Source organism: Cydia amplana, chromosome 22, assembly GCF_948474715.1.
Source record: "Cydia amplana chromosome 22, ilCydAmpl1.1, whole genome shotgun sequence".
NCBI classification, from domain to species: Eukaryota; Metazoa; Arthropoda; class Insecta; order Lepidoptera; family Tortricidae; genus Cydia; species Cydia amplana.
Window position 1 is genome coordinate 2,295,270 of NC_086090.1, and position 18,601 is coordinate 2,313,870.

At 39.7% G+C, this 18,601-nt stretch overlaps 1 protein-coding gene across 1 annotated transcript in view; it reads right to left on the bottom strand.

Moving 5' to 3' along the window:
* LOC134658401 (protein transport protein Sec24C) overlaps positions 1–18,601 on the bottom strand; it is a 46,997-nt gene that overhangs the window by 24,713 nt on the left and 3,683 nt on the right. The window contains exons 3-12 of the mRNA XM_063514085.1: positions 18,340–18,459; positions 17,568–17,917; positions 16,716–16,853; positions 14,615–14,732; positions 6,555–6,640; positions 3,619–3,808; positions 2,300–2,409; positions 1,851–1,964; positions 1,202–1,291; positions 466–651 (exon numbers count right to left, since the gene is read on the bottom strand). Of these exons, the coding sequence (XP_063370155.1) occupies positions 466–651; positions 1,202–1,291; positions 1,851–1,964; positions 2,300–2,409; positions 3,619–3,808; positions 6,555–6,640; positions 14,615–14,732; positions 16,716–16,853; positions 17,568–17,917; positions 18,340–18,459 (1,502 nt within the window). The remainder of the gene's footprint in view (positions 1–465; positions 652–1,201; positions 1,292–1,850; positions 1,965–2,299; positions 2,410–3,618; positions 3,809–6,554; positions 6,641–14,614; positions 14,733–16,715; positions 16,854–17,567; positions 17,918–18,339; positions 18,460–18,601) is intronic.

Here is an 18,601-nt window from a genome sequence, read left to right on the forward strand (position 1 = left end):
TTTTTGACATCCGCGGATGCGGATTTTTTAAGGCTCACATCCGCGGATGCGGATGCGGATGTCAAGATAGCACCATAAAAAACGTCAAATATTACATTTTAGTCATTTTTATTTCAAAAAACCTGCCAAGTGCGAGTCGGACTCGCGTTCCAAGGGTTCCGTACATTAAGTCCCACTCACGCTTGACTGTTCATTTCTAATAGGTTTTTTTGGTTAATGACTAAATTACCTAGCAGTCTAGCACTTACGCCGATGCTAAGACGTTTCTGTACCGACCTGTTCCACATCCGCATCCGCATTAAATCCGCATCGATTTTATGCGGATGCGGATGTTGAAAATAATGCGGAAGTTCCGCGGTTGCGGATGCGGATGCGGATCTTCGCAACATCCCTGGTACGAACATGTCCGCCACGTCACCCACGGACAACATTTGAGACAATTTAAAACACTTATAAGCAACACACCTGCACGGCTGGCAGCAATATCGTCTCCGTCTCCTTGTTGTCCGAGAACATATTGGGTAGCTGCTGTAACAGTGCCTGCAGCACCACCCCACTGTCCTCTGGCGTCACGAGGAACCCTTCCAGTAAAGGTACGAACATGTCCGCCACGTCACCCACGGACAACATCTGGGGCTGCGCTAGGGAACCCTAAGTAAAAAAAATGTTTGAGTTCACTATTTATAAAATATAAAGTGCGAGTCCGACTCACGCTTGACTGCACATTTCTAATAGGTCTATAGGTAAAGAACTACCTTGGTTTTTTTTTAATTTTAGACCCAGTAGTTTCGGAGATAGGGGGGGGGGGGCAGACAGACGCACGAGTGATGCTTTAAGGGCACAGGGCGGACACGCCATACATCAAAAATGATTTGCGTTTATATGTGTGCGCGGCACGTCTGTACACGCGTCATTGTGTATGTGTGCGTAAGTCGCTCTACTGAGAGTACGCCAGAAGTCCGTCAGATTCATGTCGCGGGGCGAGGTAATGCGAGTCGGGGCGGGGCGGTGCGTGTCCGTTCTGTATGATAATACTATTACTTATTCTGTGATAAGGGTTCCATTTTTCCTTTCGAGATACGGAAACGATGCCACGTCAAACTGCTTGCTGGGCAAAGTTGCCACGTCAAACTGCTGGGCAAAGTTGCCACGTCAAAGTGCTGGGCAAAGTTGTCAAGGTCAGCAAATGAACAGAACTAACCTTGATGTTGTAGAAGTGGACGGTGGAACTGTAGGTGATGAAACCGACGCGGGTCCAACTCTTACCAGTTTGCTCGTCTTTCGGTATCGCCTGTGAAAAGCAAGCCATTATAAGCCTAAATGCTATGAAATACGGTCGAAAATATGTACAATCTAACTTATTCTAAAATCCTGGGAGATTGTATACAATAGGGAATATTACGCGAAACTCTGCGTAGGGGGCGCCACTGCCACAATCTAAGGGTCTACCACAAACGAGATTTTTTTTGTTGTCTAACCTCTCTATCACTCTTGCATATTCGAGCGATAAAGAGGCAGATAGCTGAGTTTCGATTTTCGCGTTTCCCGGTAGGCCCTTTGTAAACAAACCGCCTTGATGTATCAAATTTATTGTCTGTGAAAACATGTCAAAAAACAGTTTAAGGTACAGTATGTATAAGTTACTCTATGGTTTTACTAAAGGCGCTAGTGCTGTACTCTGGCGGCAAAACATTGCAGAATACTCCCTATTCGCATTCGCGTTATAATCGCGAGCGTTTAGTTTAGAATAAATCTGAAATAGCCTTAAGTGTAGCCGGTACGCCATTTTGCACAAGATACGAATTCCAATCAAAAGTTTGTAGTCACAGTAAACATTGTAACAACAGTACCTCAATGATCTCCTGTATGTTCTCGCAGATGGTGTGGACGAGGCCGCTCTTGATAGCATTGTAGGATACGTCAATTAAAAACACTATGGCGGGCGGGTTAGGCAATGTGTTATTCTGAAATAAAACGATCAACGTATTAAAAAAGGTGATTACAACTTATTTAAAACGTTAGGATAGGAACTGTCCTATCCTAAAAATGTACTATTTGTACATGAAAAATGTAAGTGTCATACCAAAACTTGAAATAATTGAATAAAATTCTGTGATAATTGTGATTTTCTGTGATTAGGTTGTCTGGAAGAGGTCGCTCTTTAGCGATAAGACCGCCTGTTGTCTACCATAGTTTAATGTATATGCTCAATTTGTATGTCATGTTTCTTGATAGTGAAGTGAAGTGAGAAATGAAAAATGTTCGTATTGTATTGTAAATATTGTAATTATGTACATACTCGACAATACTCCTTCGTAGCGACGATCTCGTAGGCACCGAGCGCCATTTCTGCGGGCAGATGTCCGTATTGCTGCATGCTGTTGATGTACTGTGTGTACTCCATGGGTACTGTGGACAATCACATGTATATTGTAATTTTATTGCAAATATGGGGCACAGCGTCGCGCGGCATTGTATTTATATCGGAGCATCGTTAATAATGGCGTAAGCGCCATCGATAATAAGGTCCCTTTTCATAGATAACGTCACATATATCGAGCGTTGTATTTACAATTGAAGGGATGTTTACAAAAAGAACATAACTGCTTGGAGCGGTTGACACTTTTTTAAGAACATTGTTAATCGTTTCAGGTGTCAACCAGTGTAGTTAGTTATGTTGTTTTTGTAAACATCCCTTCAATTACATACATACATAGGTAAAACGAATTCGCAAATTTCCAAGATTGAATTAACATTCGAATTAATATGAATTCACAAAAAGTGTAAATTTGTCGACATGACGCCACTTTTGCTCTCATGGTGTAACTTCGCCCGATTTTTGCAACTTTGCATACTTAATACGACGCAACTTCGATGCAACTTTTCCCACGTGATGCAATTTTGCCCATATACCGCTCACGTTACGCCAATGGCATATACGTTGCTCATATGATACAACTTTTTCTACATGAACTTTTACACTATATTTTTCTAGTAAAATAGTATACGAACCTTGCAGAAGGCGCACTTAAAGTGCCTGCCAGCGTCTATAATCTTCATGTTAGGGCACATGTAGGCCTGATGTAAGTTTAAGTAAGCAAGTTGCTCCATATGATGAAACTTTGCAGATATGATGTAACTTTGCCCCCTTGATGCAACTTTGCCGATCTGATGCAACTTTGCTCGTGTGATGCAACTATGCCCTAAAATGCAACTTTGCCCGTACGATGCAACTTTGCCCATATAGTGCTACGTTTCTCATATGATACAACTTTTTCTACACGATGAAACTTTTATTCTAATAAGCATACGAACCTTCAGTGGTAGCCTTGCAAAAGGCGCACTTAAAGTGCCTTCCAGCGTCTATAAACTTCATGTTAGGGCACATGTAGGCCTGATGTAACTTTGCCCATATGTAGCAAGTTGCTCCATACAATGAAACTTTGCCCATGTGATGAAATATTGTCCACATGATGCACCTTTGCCGATCTGATACAACTTTGCTCATGTGACGCAACTTTGCCCATACGATGCAACTTTGCCCATATAGTGCTACGTTTCTCATATGATACAACTTTTTCTACACGATGAAACTTTTATTCTAATAAGCATACGAACCTTCAGTGGTAGCCTTGCAAAAGGCGCACTTAAAGTGCCTTCCAGCGTCTATAAACTTCATGTTGGGGCACATGTAGGCCTTGCAGCGCGAGCAGCGGACCGGGCCCAAAGTTGGACTCCCCGTTAAAGCTGCGAAGTCGAGGAGGGGGGGCGGCCGCTCTTGTTCAAACGTTTCCGCCATGGGAGATATCTGAAAATAAGTTTTTGACAAAAATTTCATTTTTGTAACAAGCTTTTATCGCTGACTGTACTTTTCTAACGACAGACAACTAATACTCATCGAGACAATTCTGAAAACCCCTAACACGATTAGGTTGTGTTGTTTCATCACTGAGTTCCTATGGGCACCTCCTGTCTCCATCATCAGATCAGCTCGATGGTACCATAATATTGCACTGTCACCCGACATACATGTGTATTCAAATTTTCATTTGAAAGTCAGGAAGTGAGTCAAATTTAACTTGCAAGATTTGACCCGTACAAACATACATATTTACATAGGTACATTGCAAGTTAAATAAAAGCTTGTAATAAAAAGGAACGGCCAAGTGTCGAATTACGCAAAAAAACCCGGCCAAGTGCGAGTCGGACTCGCGCACGGAGGGTTCCGCACCATCAACAAAAAATAGAGCAAAACAAGCAAAAAAAACGGTCACCCATCCAAGTACTGACCCCGCCCTACGTTGCTTAACTTCGGTCAAAAATCACGTTAGTTGTATGGGAGCCCCACTTAAATCTTTATTTTATTCTGTTTTTAGTATTTGTTGTTATAGCGGCAACAGAAATACATCATCTGTGAAAATTTCAACTGTCTAGCTATCACGGTTCGTGAGATACAGCCTGGTGACAGACGGACGGACGGACGGACAGCGGAGTCTTAGTAATAGGGTCCCGTTTTTACCCTTTGGGTACGGAACCCTAAAAACGGAAAAAAAACCTTTGTTCATTGTTGTATGGGAGCCCCACTTTCAACCGATTCGGTAAGGAAAGCACGATAGGCGTGTCATCAATGGTTTTAACTGGCAACAGAAATACATCATCTGTGAAAGTTTCAACTGTCTAGCTATCACGGTTCATGAATTATAGCCTGGTGACAGACGGACAGCGGAGTCTTAGTAACAGGGTCCCGTATTTACCCTTTGGGTATGGAACCCTAAAACGATTTGGGGACTATCTTACTCAGAAACTAAAATGCCTGCATAAATTCTTGGCAAAACTAACTTTAAGATTCAACCGGAAATCCGCTAAAACGCGGAGGGGTTAACACATTCATTGCCAACCAGCCAAACAAGACTACCGCGCCAGGCCACAAAAAATTCTTCATATAAAGCAGTAGTACCACGATCCCGACTATCGGGTCGTCCGGCCTGGGAACGAAATCATACAGTGTGTAAGTCAAATACGGGCAATAAATTGAACCAGATATAGAATTTACCCGTCTTATCATTAATTAAGATGTTTTTTTAAGTTACACTTAATTATGACCCCGTGATTAATTTTTTCCACATGTACCGAGCAGCAATCTACTGTAAACATTAAGAAACAGAAGATGATAATGACATTACGAGATACGAGCTTTTCATAGTAACTGCCAACAAGCGTTGACAGTTACTTTAAAAAGCTCGTATCCCGTAACGTGTGTGGTGTATTACATTGCGGGCCGAATTATTTTGTATGGTTAAAATTTTCAATGCATTTCTAAGTAAAATCTATCTCAATATACTTTTTAGGTCCTATGCTAACCACCGTTTAAATATTCGCCCGTATTGGATTTACACACTGTATAATACCCGATAGTCGGGTTTTCGGCACTGAATGTGTTAAAATAAGCGTCTTTTTTCCACCCAAACTTATACCATAGACCAGTACTCTGTCCATATTCTCTACAATAGCTTCCAATGCCTGCTGAAACCGGTTCACGGGTATCTATTGATGTGCCCGTGAATGGGATCCAGCAGGCGTTCTACATGACATCAAATCGCTCCAAATGGCCTCTACGTGTTGGATCTATATCCCCACGCACGCCTTGTAAATGACCGGGCTCGAAAAACCAGAGTTTTAAAACTGAGATATAATAATAAAAAACCGGCCAAGTGCGAGTCGGACTCGCGCACGGAGGGTTCCGCACCATCAACAAAAAATAGAGCAAAACAAGCAAAAAAAACGGTCACCCATCCAAGTACTGACCCCGCCCTACGTTGCTTAACTTCGGTCAAAAATCACGTTTGTTGTATGGGAGCCCCACTTAAATCTTTATTTTATTCTGTTTTTAGTATTTGTTGTTATAGCGGCAACAGAAATACATCATCTGTGAAAATTTCAACTGTCTAGCTATCACGGTTCGTGAGATACAGCCTGGTGACAGACGGACGGACAGCGGAGTCTTAGTAATAGGGTCCCGTTTTTACCCTTTGGGTACGGAACCCTAAAAACGGAAAAAACACGTTTGTTCATTGTTGTATGGGAGCCCCACTTTCAACCGATTCGGTAAGGAAAGCACGATAGGCGTGTCATCAATGGTTTTAACTGGCAACCGAAATACATCATCTGTGAGAGTTTCAACTGTCTAGCTATCACGGTTCATGAATTATAGCCTGGTGACAGACGGACAGCGGAGTCTTAGTAACAGGGTCCCGTATTTACCCTTTGGGTATGGAACCCTAAAACGATTTGGGGACTATCTTACTCAGAAACTAAAATGCCTGCATAAATTCTTGGCAAAACTAACTTTAAGTTAGTAACTTCTGTTTTTAGTATTTGTTGTTATAGCGGTAACAGAAATACATCATCTGTGAAAATTTCAACTGTCTAGCTATCACGGTTCGTGAGATACAGCCTGGTGACAGACGGACGGACGGACGGACGGACAGCGGAGTCTTAGTAATAGGGTCCCGTTTTTACCCTTTGGGTACGGAACCCTAAAAAGGAAAACTCACCACAAGACAGAACGGCATGGCGGTTTGTTTCAACAGATCTGCCGTCACCGGCACGTTGTACATCGAACTCCTGATGAATCGCGGACCTGGAAGGGACACATATTTGTTTAAATACTGAATTACGATATATGGGTGGATCAACTATTCCTTGTTGTTATTCTGTCCGGTCAGCCAAGAGACAATAGTAGCTTAGTTTGTTAGAAGATGTACACCACCTTCTTCTGACACGCTTGGTAGCGTGTTTGATGAATTTAAATCCCTAAAAATCAGGTTTTAAAGAGTGACCCAGGAGAACGTAACCATGGCAACGAGTGACAATAAAAAGTTGATTCACCCATATAGAAGCATCAGTAAATGGACCATATTTTGATAAATTGGTGGAATCAATGTCTTAAACTGTAAACTACCTATACCTAGTTCATTTTTAGGGTTCCGTAGCCAAATGGCAAAAAACGGAACCCTTACAGATTCGTCATGTCTGTCTGTCTGTCTGTCCGTCTGTCAGTCCGTATGTCACAGTCACTTTTCTCCGAAACTATAAGAACTACACTGTTGAAACTTGGTAAGTAGATGTATTCTGTGAACCGCATTAAGATTTTCACACAAAAATAGAAAAAAAAAACAAAATATTTTTGGGGTTCCCCATACTTAGAACTGAAACTCAAAAATTTTTTTTTCATCAAACCCATACGTGTGGGGTATCTATGGATAGGTCTTCAAAAATGATGTTGAGGTTTCTAATATCATTTTTTTCTAAACTGAATAGTTTGCGCGAGAGACACTTCCAAAGTGGTAAAATGTGTGTCCCCCCCCTGTAACTTCTAAAATAACAGAATGATAAAACTAAAAAAAATATATGATGTACATTACCATGTAAACTTCCACCGAAAATTGGTTTGAACGAGATCTAGTAAGTAGTTTTTTTTAATACGTCATAAATCGCCTAAATACGGAACCCTTCATGGGCGAGTCCGACTCGCACTTGGCCGCTTTTTTAGCATTACATAAAAGGTAAACAATCTTGACGTGTCTTTCTATTGAAAAATAAGTCACGGCAAATGTGTAACCAGTATGAATCATATTATACGATTATTTACATTCTTTTGCTTTCATAAGCAATAGTTTTCTTTTCAATTTACGAGCACGACAATAAGTTATTCCTTGTTTGTTTGACAAAGTAAACATTGTTGGAAGGATTTTTATAAAATTGGTAAAGCTACCTCAAAAGGTAAAAAAGCGACCAAGTGCGAGTCGGACTCGCCCATGAAGGGTTCCGTATTTAGGGGATTTATGACGTATTAAAAAAAAAACTACTTATTAGATCTCGTTCAAACCAATTTTCGGTGGAAGTTTGCATGGTAATGTACATCATATATTTTTTTTTAGTTTTATCATTCTCTTATTTTAGAAGTTACAGGGGGGGGGACACACATTTTACCACTTTGGAAGTGTCTCTCGCGCAAACTATTCAGTTTAGAAAAAAGCGGCCAAGTGCGAGTCGGACTCGCCCATGAAGGGTTCCGTATTTAGACGATTTATGACGTATAAAAAAAAACTACTTACTAGATCTCGTTCAAACCAATTTTCGGTGGAAGTTTGCATGGTAATGTACATCATATATTTTTTTTTAGTTTTATCATTCTCTTATTTTAGAAGTTACAGGGGGGGGGGACACACATTTTACCACTTTGGAAGTGTCTCTCGCGCAAACTATTCAGTTTAGAAAAAAATTATATTAGAAACCTCAATATCATTTTTGAAGACCTATCCATAGATATCCCACACGTATGGGTTTGATGAAAAAAAAAATTTTTGAGTTTCAGTTCTAAGTATGGGGAACCCCCAAATTTTTTTTTTCTATTTTTGTGTGAAAATCCTAATGCGGTTCACAGAATACATCTACTTACCAAGTTTCAACAGTATAGTTCTTATAGTTTCAGAGAAAAGTGGCTGTGACATACGGACGGACAGACAGACAGACAGACAGACAGACGGACATGACGAATCTATAAGGGTTCCGTTTTTTGCCATTTGGCTCCGGAACCCTTATAGGTTCACTCGTGCATCTCTGTCCGACCATTTCCCCCCTTCCCCCCCCCCCCCTTCCCCCCTTTATTTCCGAACCTACTGGGTCTACAATTTTGAAAAAAATAGACAACAGTTCTTTACCTATAGATGACAGGAAAACTTATTAGAAATGTGCAGTCAAGCGTGAATCGGACTTTAATCATAATCATAATCATAATCATAATCTTTATTGTTTGTGAGAAATGGGTTACATTGCCGGTAATTACTATTGTAACAATATTTCATGGACTCACCAAGACTCTACCTTTACAGGTGTACAAACAAATATTTCCTATGTTATCTTAAAGTCGAAGTCATACATAGTCAAATCCCATTAAATCATTATTTAAAAATTCATTAACACTATAAAAACATCTCTGTATTAGCCAAGCACGGACTTGTGATTTAAATATATTCAAATTATTATTCTTAAAAATGTCAGGTAATTTATTATAAATACGAATACACATAATATACGAGTTTCTTGAGGAAAGTGCCAAATTAACAGAAGGTTTATGTAAAGTAAACTTATATTGTGTTCTTATCGCGCGTGGACCCATTGTTTGAAACTCCACAAACAAGTATTTATACTTGTGTACAAAAACACACACTTCGAAAATGTACATGCTAGGAAAAGTGAGTATGTTGTTTTTTATAAAATGAGTACGACATGAGCCCATATAGTGTATGGCAAATATGGCTCTTATACAACGCTTCTGTGTTATAAATATTGCGTCTTTGTCAATACAGTTTCCCCAAACTACAAGTCCATATCGTAAGAGAGTATTTACGTAGCCATTATAAGCAAGTAGCGCTGCTTGGGTCGAAACAGTTTGGCTAATTCGTCTAAGTGCAAAAATAAAACTATTTAGTTTGGATCGTACATTAGCAGCATGTTCCGTCCAATTACAGTGGCTGTCAATCATTATGCCTAAAAACCTTGTATTTTGCACTTCTTTTACAGGCTCGTTATCTAGAGTTATATGCAGTTTCTGTATGTTGCCTCTTGCTGTACTGAACTGGATATAAGTAGACTTATTTACATTTACTTTTAAGTTATTTCGTTTTAACCATTCTACAGTGCTTATCAGCGCTGTATTTAAGTCATCGTTATAAGTTGATACATTTTTACATTTTACAATAATAGATGTATCATCTGCGTACAGTAGACAATCATGACTGGGCAAGCATTTTGGCAAATCATTTATGTATAATAAGAATAGCAGAGGTCCCAAAATACTGCCTTGCGGTACTCCATAATTATTATACATTAAAGATGACTTGTAAGAATTTAGAGTTTTAGATTTTTGGCAATATTTTAGGGTCTCGACATATTGATTTCTGTCACTGAGGTATGTCTTAATCCAATCAAGAGCAGGCCCACGTATACCGTATCTGTATAGTTTAATCGCCATGCGTTTATGACAAACAAAATCGAAAGCTTTGCTCATGTCTAAAAACAAAACTGTTACAGGAATCTTATTATCGATTGCATCTAATACATGTTTTACAAGTTTAAATGTCGCCAATGTAGTACATCTCGATTTGCGAAAACCATGCTGCTCCTCTGTAATTATATCATAGCGTTCTAAAAAGTTTAATAATCTGCTAAACATCACTTTCTCATAGATTTTTGCGAACACAGATATCAATGTAACTGGCCTGTAGTTTTCTATATCCGTCTTAGGTCCTTTCTTATGAAGGGGCTTTACCACCGATTGCTTTAAAGCATCCGGAAAAACACCTTGCAGTAAAGAGAGATTTATTGCATGTAGAAGAGGTTTTTCAAGAATATGCATACACATTTTGATTATATCCGTTCTAACTCCATCATGCCCTACCGACTTCGAGTTTTTTAGTGACTTGACTAGCTTGTTGAGTTCATATGCGCTTACTGGATTAAGATAAATAGTAGAAGTTCTATTCGTTATATCGATATCGTCTGTAGAAACAGTAGAAACATTATCGCGAACTACGCTAATAAAATAATTATTAAAACAATCAGCAATATTTTGGGGATCCTGAATGATTTTATCGTGAAGTGCCAATTTGTCTACTGATGTGCTGGAACAATCCTTCAATGTATAATTATTGATGACGTTCCATACTGCCTTACATTTATTACTACTGTTGTCAATATATCTTAAATTAATTGATTTTTGATGATTAAGAACGCATTTTTTAAGAAGACGAGAGTAGCGTTTATAATACAATTTAGTATCATGACAAGTTCTACTACGCAAGTATAGTTGGCGTTTATGTTTGCAGCAGTTTCGTAGGCCTCTCGTTATATTTTTAGACTTAAGTGAATTGTTCTTAATTTTTACTTTAATCACTGGGAAACAAAGGTTGTAAAAAAGTTGAAAAATGTTACTAAATGTACTAAAAGCTTTGTTGGCGTCATTTTCGTTTACAACATCATTAAACGATAAGCTCGTCAAACATTGTAAAAATTTTAACCGATTGTCATGGCTAAAATCTCTTCTGTATACATACCACCATTTGGCAGGACATGGGGACCGTTTCTTTACCGGTACTTGACATGATTGTGCTGTGTGATCAGATATACCTAAATCGTGTATGATAGCATTCCCACTGTTAGTATTTGAAGCTATGTGGTCAATACAAGTTGCTGAATGCTCAGTTATTCTAGTCGGACAGTTAGTCAGTAGTTCCAAATTATAATTATTTAATATCTGTCTGAACTCATTTGCTATAGATGATGCCTTCATAGTATCGATATTGAAATCGCCACATAAAACATACTTTCGCCTTTTGTTTGAGCAAATAGTATCGAGTAGTTCTTCAAGTTTTTGGAAAAATATCGATTCTGTTGATGCTGGCGTTTTGTTTGTATAAATACATATAATTACTATATTATACTGTGTCAGTGTAGTGGCACAGCATTCAAAAATATGTGACTGAGACAGCAAGTTGACCTCTGTCATAGGTGTAAAATTTATATGATTGCGAACAAGTATCGCCACACCACCCCTTTTTGTATTCTTCCGAGAAAAGCTGGCGGCTATCTGAAAGTCTTGTATTTTTAAATTACGTTCTGAACCTCTAAGAATATTAGTCTCACTCAAGCAAATAACATCAACTTGTGTACCATTATTTAAAAGTTCATCTATAGCGATACTAAGTAGCTCTTGTTTATTTAGTGCACCAGAAATATTTTGATGCAAGACCCCAATGCTAGGAGTTTTGGCTTCGGTTACACTTGTTTGAAAAATGATTGAATCAGTCTCACAGGAATAATTTGCAACGAAAGGAATGCTGAAGTTGCCCTAGAGTTGACTGACTTGTCTTTAAAGGTGTGTTGCAGTGCGAGTACACATCATTTATTTCGCCAATTAGATCTGCCACATCCTTAAACACTGTAAGAAGTCCCCTGTTATTTATCGTTCCTCCTGCTTGCTTAAACATGTAATTTGAGTACGACAGATTTTTATTTGAGTCAAGAATATAAGCGTACTCGTATACAAGGTTATCAAGGTACAATAACTGGTTAAAATATTCCACTCTTTTGTTAAATAAATTAGCTTTGAAACTTAATTTAAACGTTGGTACACATATTATTACATTAGTATGTTGAATTTTTTGAAGTTTACATCTTATTAATTCAATCAACTCTGCGTAGTTAGCTGTTATGTTAAAGTCTTTTTCACCAATATAAATTACACAGAAGTCGTTAAAAGTGAAATTTTCTAATTTTTTGTATAGTCCACTAAATAGTTGCTCAATTCCGCCGCCGGTTATACGGAAGTGGAAACAATTAGTAAGTGAGCGATCAGTAATTTTCAGTAAGCTCGAGCTAATACTACTTATGACGCATACTTTCGGCGGCACTGCAGCGTCGTTTCCCCTCTCCACCTTATTGGGCCCATCACGCGCGCCTGGGCTAGCGGTCGCTGCGGAAGATGAGCTTGAGGCTTGAGGTATTTTCGTTGTCGGCTGAAGTGTGAGTAACGGTTCATTCTTTGATTCAATTGAGTAACTTTGTGAGATAGAAGCTTGAGAAATAAGTAGTTCCGCTTCAAGTTCGCTGATTACTAGATTTAACGATTTAATTTCTTGTTCCGATTCAAGGAGTTTATTCTGTAATTTAGTGATACTTTGCTCCATAGATAATATTTTTATCGAGTTATCCGTCTGAAGCTTCGATTTACTACCGCCGATAGGGCTCGCCGGTGATAACCTACCCTTACGAGCAAGAGTATTTGATCGTTGCGGAGAGTTGCATAGATTTCTGAGTGTGTATAATTCTTGTGTTAGTTTGTCATTTTGACGCTGAAGTTCATTTTTTCCTATAATAACATTTTGCAATTCATTATCCGTGCTTGCTAGTTCGAGCTTTAACCTCTCGATTTCGCTCTTTAGTTCTATTACCAAACTAGAGTCGTACGATAGTTCAAGACTTTTAGACAGATCCTCATCTAAAAGACGTAACGTATCTTCTGAAAAGTCGTTGGTAGGTATTATTGATTCCGTTGACATAGATCTAGTCGGTGTATCATGCTCATATGTCCGCGAGGGCGGAGAGACAATTATAGAGTCTTGCACTTGCGCCATAGACGACGTGCTAGGTGCCGGAGATGTCTTATCTTGAGTTTTTTTTCTCAACGTTATATTTTGTTCGTCTTTATTCTTTATCAGTGTTGGTTTCTTAAGAGTTTGATTTTGTGCATTGGGAGCCGGGCGACATGATATGCAGACCCATTCTATTTTACTCTTGGCAGACATTAAATTAAAGAGCTTAGGTCTTCCAGCACAATGTATATCAAATATATGTTTGCATGTAGAACATTTAAGAAAGTTTTTCCCTTCTATGTCTTTTCCGCATTTTACGCATACAGGCGCCATCTCAACTATAATTCGTGTTTAAATGTGTTTTAAATAAAAATCCAAAAATTTCAGTTTCGGTAGGATTTGAACCCGGTGTCACGGTTTAGCAGCCACTAAGTATTCCTCACTACCACGAGTGCTGTAATACTGTTGACGAAATTATCGATCCAGTGTCGTACTTTGTCCTTAAGTTTGTTGTAGTTCAGCAAAATGTCGTTAGATGTCACTATAGTTAAAATTTTTGAGCGTAGATACGGTGTGAAACATAGAAAAACAAGTCAAAGCTACCCACTAATTCAAAGCTCACATCTATTTTAAATATCAAAACAGTCAATGTGTTTATTTTTGGTTAGTATTTCTTTTCCACTTATTAATTTTAATGTTAAGTATATATTTGTCTGAGTATTTAAACACACACGGTTCCTTGTCAATTGGCACTTATTGGTTTATAACTTGTTAACACTTGAAGATGACACTGAGTATTTGATGTCGTTTTACACCATCAATAGTCAATGTTGTGTTTAGATAACACTTCCACAGTTGATTCTTATAACTTTCCACATGTCGAGTTTAGTTTTTCTTCATTTTGATCACATAAACTATTTTTCACAAACAAAACACGGAGCTTACTGTTTACATGACGCGAGCGCCATCTGTCCATAGCCATCTGTCCATCTGTCTTTATGTACGGAACTCTTGGAACGCGAGTCCGACTCGCACTTTTTTTTTAATTTTTTTTTTTAATTTATTGAATAATACAAGTTACATGCATGTTAATATTACAGGACCTTGGAGGATACAACTAAACGGAGTAGCCATTAACAGGCTTTCCCCTCTGTCGAAAATAGGCGGCCAACGGTCATACACAATGTATGGACTGACGTTTATCTGACATGACTATTTTTACGTTACGCATACATTTGACGTTCCCCTCCCCCGCAAAAATCGGCAGACTGTTTTGTACAGAAAATTACAGACATGGCGTCTCCGTTTGATTATATCCTCCAAGTACAGGACCCATCGTGGGCAAAACCTTGAGGAGGTTTGTGTGTCGATGGGGAGTTCAAGAAAAAGAAATCATGATACATATATCTATCTTATAATAACTAATTTATAATAATCAAAAGACGTATAACTTTACTCACTAGCATTTCCTTTATCGTCTACGATGAAGTCAGTAGTAACTAGCGGTGGCACGGCGCCTTTCTCGTTGGTACTGAACACGCCGCCGCGGCTTGCCTGGTCGTCCGCCATCACCTGGATCTGAAAAAAATGAAAATGAAAAATGAAAAAATCGTTTATTGGTCACAGTCATTATTGTGTAACAAATTTAGAAAGGGTTGGGACCTCCTAGTAAGTATATCAATACTTGTGACAGGAGACCCCGCTCTTCCAGCAGCAAGTTAAGGGTATACAAACCAATAGAATACTCGTTAATTATGTAGGTACAGAAAGTAATACATTAAAACATATAATTAAACTAAAGTAACAGTTAACAATTCAATGTAATGTTATAATCTGAGAGTACTTTATATATCTGAAATCACATCAACCAATGAATCAAGGTCCCTTGACCTTGACGCTCTTTGCAGCGACTGGTGGGAACATGCAACAAACCGTGATGAGTGGCGGAAGAAAGGGGAGGCCTTTGCCTAGCAGTGGGACTCGAAATAGGCTAAAAAAACCGGCCCAGTGCGAGTCGGACTCGCGCACAGAGGGTTCCGCGCCATCAACAAAAAATAGAGCAAAACAAGCAAAAAAACGGTCACCCATCCAAGTACTGATCCCGCCCGACGTTGCTTAACTTCGGTCAAAAATCACGTTTGTTGTATGGGAGCCCCACTTAAATCTTTATTTTATTCTGTTTTTAGTATTTGTTGTTATAGCGGCAACAGAAATACATAATCTGTGAAAATTTCAACTGTCTAGCTATCACGGTTCGTGAGATACAGCCTGGTGACAGACGGACGGACGGACGGACGGACGGACGGACGGACGGACGGACGGACAGCGGAGTCTTAGTAATAGGGTCCCGTTTTTAACCTTTGGGTACGGAACCCTAAAAAACGAATGTAGAACCAGTCTGACCTTCGACTCCCATTCCTTTGCGGAGGCCACATGTATTTGGCCCTCCCACTTAACTTTCGCGGATCTAAAAAAATGAGCCGTAATCATGAATGACCGAACGGGATAGTCTTATGTATCTTTCAGTAGGAGTAGTAGCGAAAGCGCTATTATTGTTTATCCTTGTCACAGTCTCACATTTTTATTCCCCACCATAAATTAGTATGGATTATGGTGGGCAACAAATAAATTTGACCAATCATAGTGTCGCATTGCCTATGTTTTGTCCCTCACGGAGGCACGCGTATACCGTATACCACTTCTATAGGATCCTATCTTCTATGGCCGTAATAGAGAGTTTTTTGGCCAAAACCAAACCTTCGGCCGAAACATGACCTGTTATCTACCATAGCACAGAATAAATAATAGTATAATAGTATTAGGTACAGAAGATTCACCCTCTAACAAAACGCGTCTATTACGACAGATATGACCGCTAGGTGGCGCACACGCGAGCAGGCGTCCGTTCCGCAGCGGTGCGCGGCAACTAGTATGGCTAGACACCAAAATTGGTGTGGGTCACATGCACTTGTAGCGACGCGACGAAATCGCGGAGTGAGCCACGCCTGACCATAGGTTAAGTTTGTATACTGTCATGTTCTTTTTCATATTGGTGAGCAAAAACAGTACCGTCTTTACCATAAGGGCACACGGGGCCCGTGCCCAGGGCTCCATGGGCAGACAGTAAGTAAGTAAGTAAGTAAGTAAGTGTTTTATTTGTAAATATAGGTAGAATTACAGTGGTGGTCAGTTTATAATATGTACAGTTTCACTATATTTTGCCAAACGGCGTACAAAAACATTGGACTTAATACTAGCAACTAAACTATCATGCTCACCGAGTACGAGTAATAATCTAATCCTACTTACAGCTATGATAATTAATGAATATCAGGTACATAGTTCATGAGAATTGTAGATTTGCAGTAACAGTATATTTGATTACCCATAATAAATAGAAGATCATAGTAGAAAAATGTTAGTTTAATTAGATAATTAGCTTTCTTTACTTTCGAAAAGGGCCCCAAATTCTTACGTTCCCAGTGGCCCCAGCATAGTTTAAGACGGCCCTGGCAATACGGAATATTTGTATTGTATTATTAATAGATTTCTTGTACTTACGGGGCTTGGCATCTGGTCAGGGTCGAGCCGTTTCTGAGGCTGCTGGCCGTACTGGGCGGGGTACCCGGGTTGCTGGGCGGGGTACCCGGGTTGCTGGGCGGGGAACGGCGGCTGGTACTGCGGCGGGTACCCGGATTGCTGAAACGAGACTCATTTAGCTGGTGGCACAGTTTTGTAGTGTGATGGTTTGAATTTTAGACAAAAAATACGCTGATATTGTTACTGACTTTAATTTATTAATGTATGTCTTTGTCTAAGGGGCTGTTCATAAATTATGACGATTTTTGACCCCCACCCCTAAAATCATCTAAAAATCATGCTCCGAATGACCCCGTTTCCTCCTACGTCATGCTACCATCATCCGATGTCCAGACCCCCCCCCCCCCCCCTAATTTGAAATGACGTAATTTATGAATAGCCCATAAACTACTTAATAAGTTCGTAATTAGTTGTAACATACAAACAAATACCTTACTAAATATAATATTACGACCCGCCCCGACTTCGCACGGGTTAACAAATTTTACATAAACCTCCTCTTGAATCACTATCTATTTTAAAAAAACTGCATTAAAATCCGTTGCGTAGTTTTAAATATCTAAGCATACATAGGGACAGACAGACAGCGGGAAGCGACTTTGTTTTATACAATGTAGTTACCTATATGTGATAATTATTGTATTTGGATATGTTGATGTTTATTCTTCATTCAATAACACAGTTTCTACGCGGACGAAATTGCAGGCAGAGTCTAGTTATATAAAAGTAACACTCCGGGGGGGGGGGGTTATAAAATGTCGTAAGTTAATGTGTTAAATTGGTTAACCAGACAAAATGAGAAAACAGTCGTACCGGTTGTTGATACCCTTGCTGCATCGGCGGTTGCCCAGGCATGGGCGGTTGACCAGGCATGGGCATGGGCGGTTGTCCCATCATCGGCTGCATTGGTTGCCCGGGCATTTGTTGTCCTGGCATTGGGGGTTGCCCGGGCATTTGTTGTCCTGGCATTGGGGGTTGCCCGGGCATTTGTTGTCCTGGCATTGGGGGTTGCCCGGGCATTTGTTGTCCTGGCATTGGGGGTTGCCCGGGCATTTGTTGCCCTGGCATTGGGGGTTGCCCGGGCATTTGTTGTCCTGGCATTGGGGGTTGCCCGGGCATTTGTTGTCCTGGCATTGGGGGTTGCCCAGGCATCGGAGGTTGACCTAAAAATGTAAATAACCCTCTTTGAATAATAGGTACGGCTTGGAGCTTGGATTTGTACAATGGGATACATAAACTGTTATTAAATGAATGACCCCCGTTATAGTGTAAGCATAGCCGTGCCTAAAACTAATGATTTGTTAGCCATTCATCCAAAAAAACGCAGTTCGTCCATTTTGCGACTTGTCATTAGTCATTACGTAGTTCGTCGACCTACTAGTACTACTAGTAGTGTATTGTTAAACTAGTAGTACTAGTTTAACAAATAAACGAATCCTACCGTTGGCTCAAGATAAAACCATTTGAATTAATGACAATAATCCAGTCGCTTAAATCTATAATAATAAGAACATCATTATGCGAGCTAATGAACAGGGGGCTCCTGTGCTGCCCCCTACAGTTCATGCACGCGTCCTATACTCACCATAAGGTCCCTTTTGCTGCAGCGGGGGCGGCATGTGCGGCATGCCCGGTAACGACGCAGAGTATTGGCTGAATTGCGATGTTGGTGGTTGCTGAGGCGCACCGGGTTGAGGCGGCAATCCTGAAAGGATTATATAATTACGATTTATATCAGAATCACTTCTAAGCTTAAAACTGCATGCAAAATGCATGCATTTTAGTCCGTTTTTTTTGTAATTTTTTAAAGGTGTTTAGAAAAAAAAAAATCGTTTATTCAGATGAAA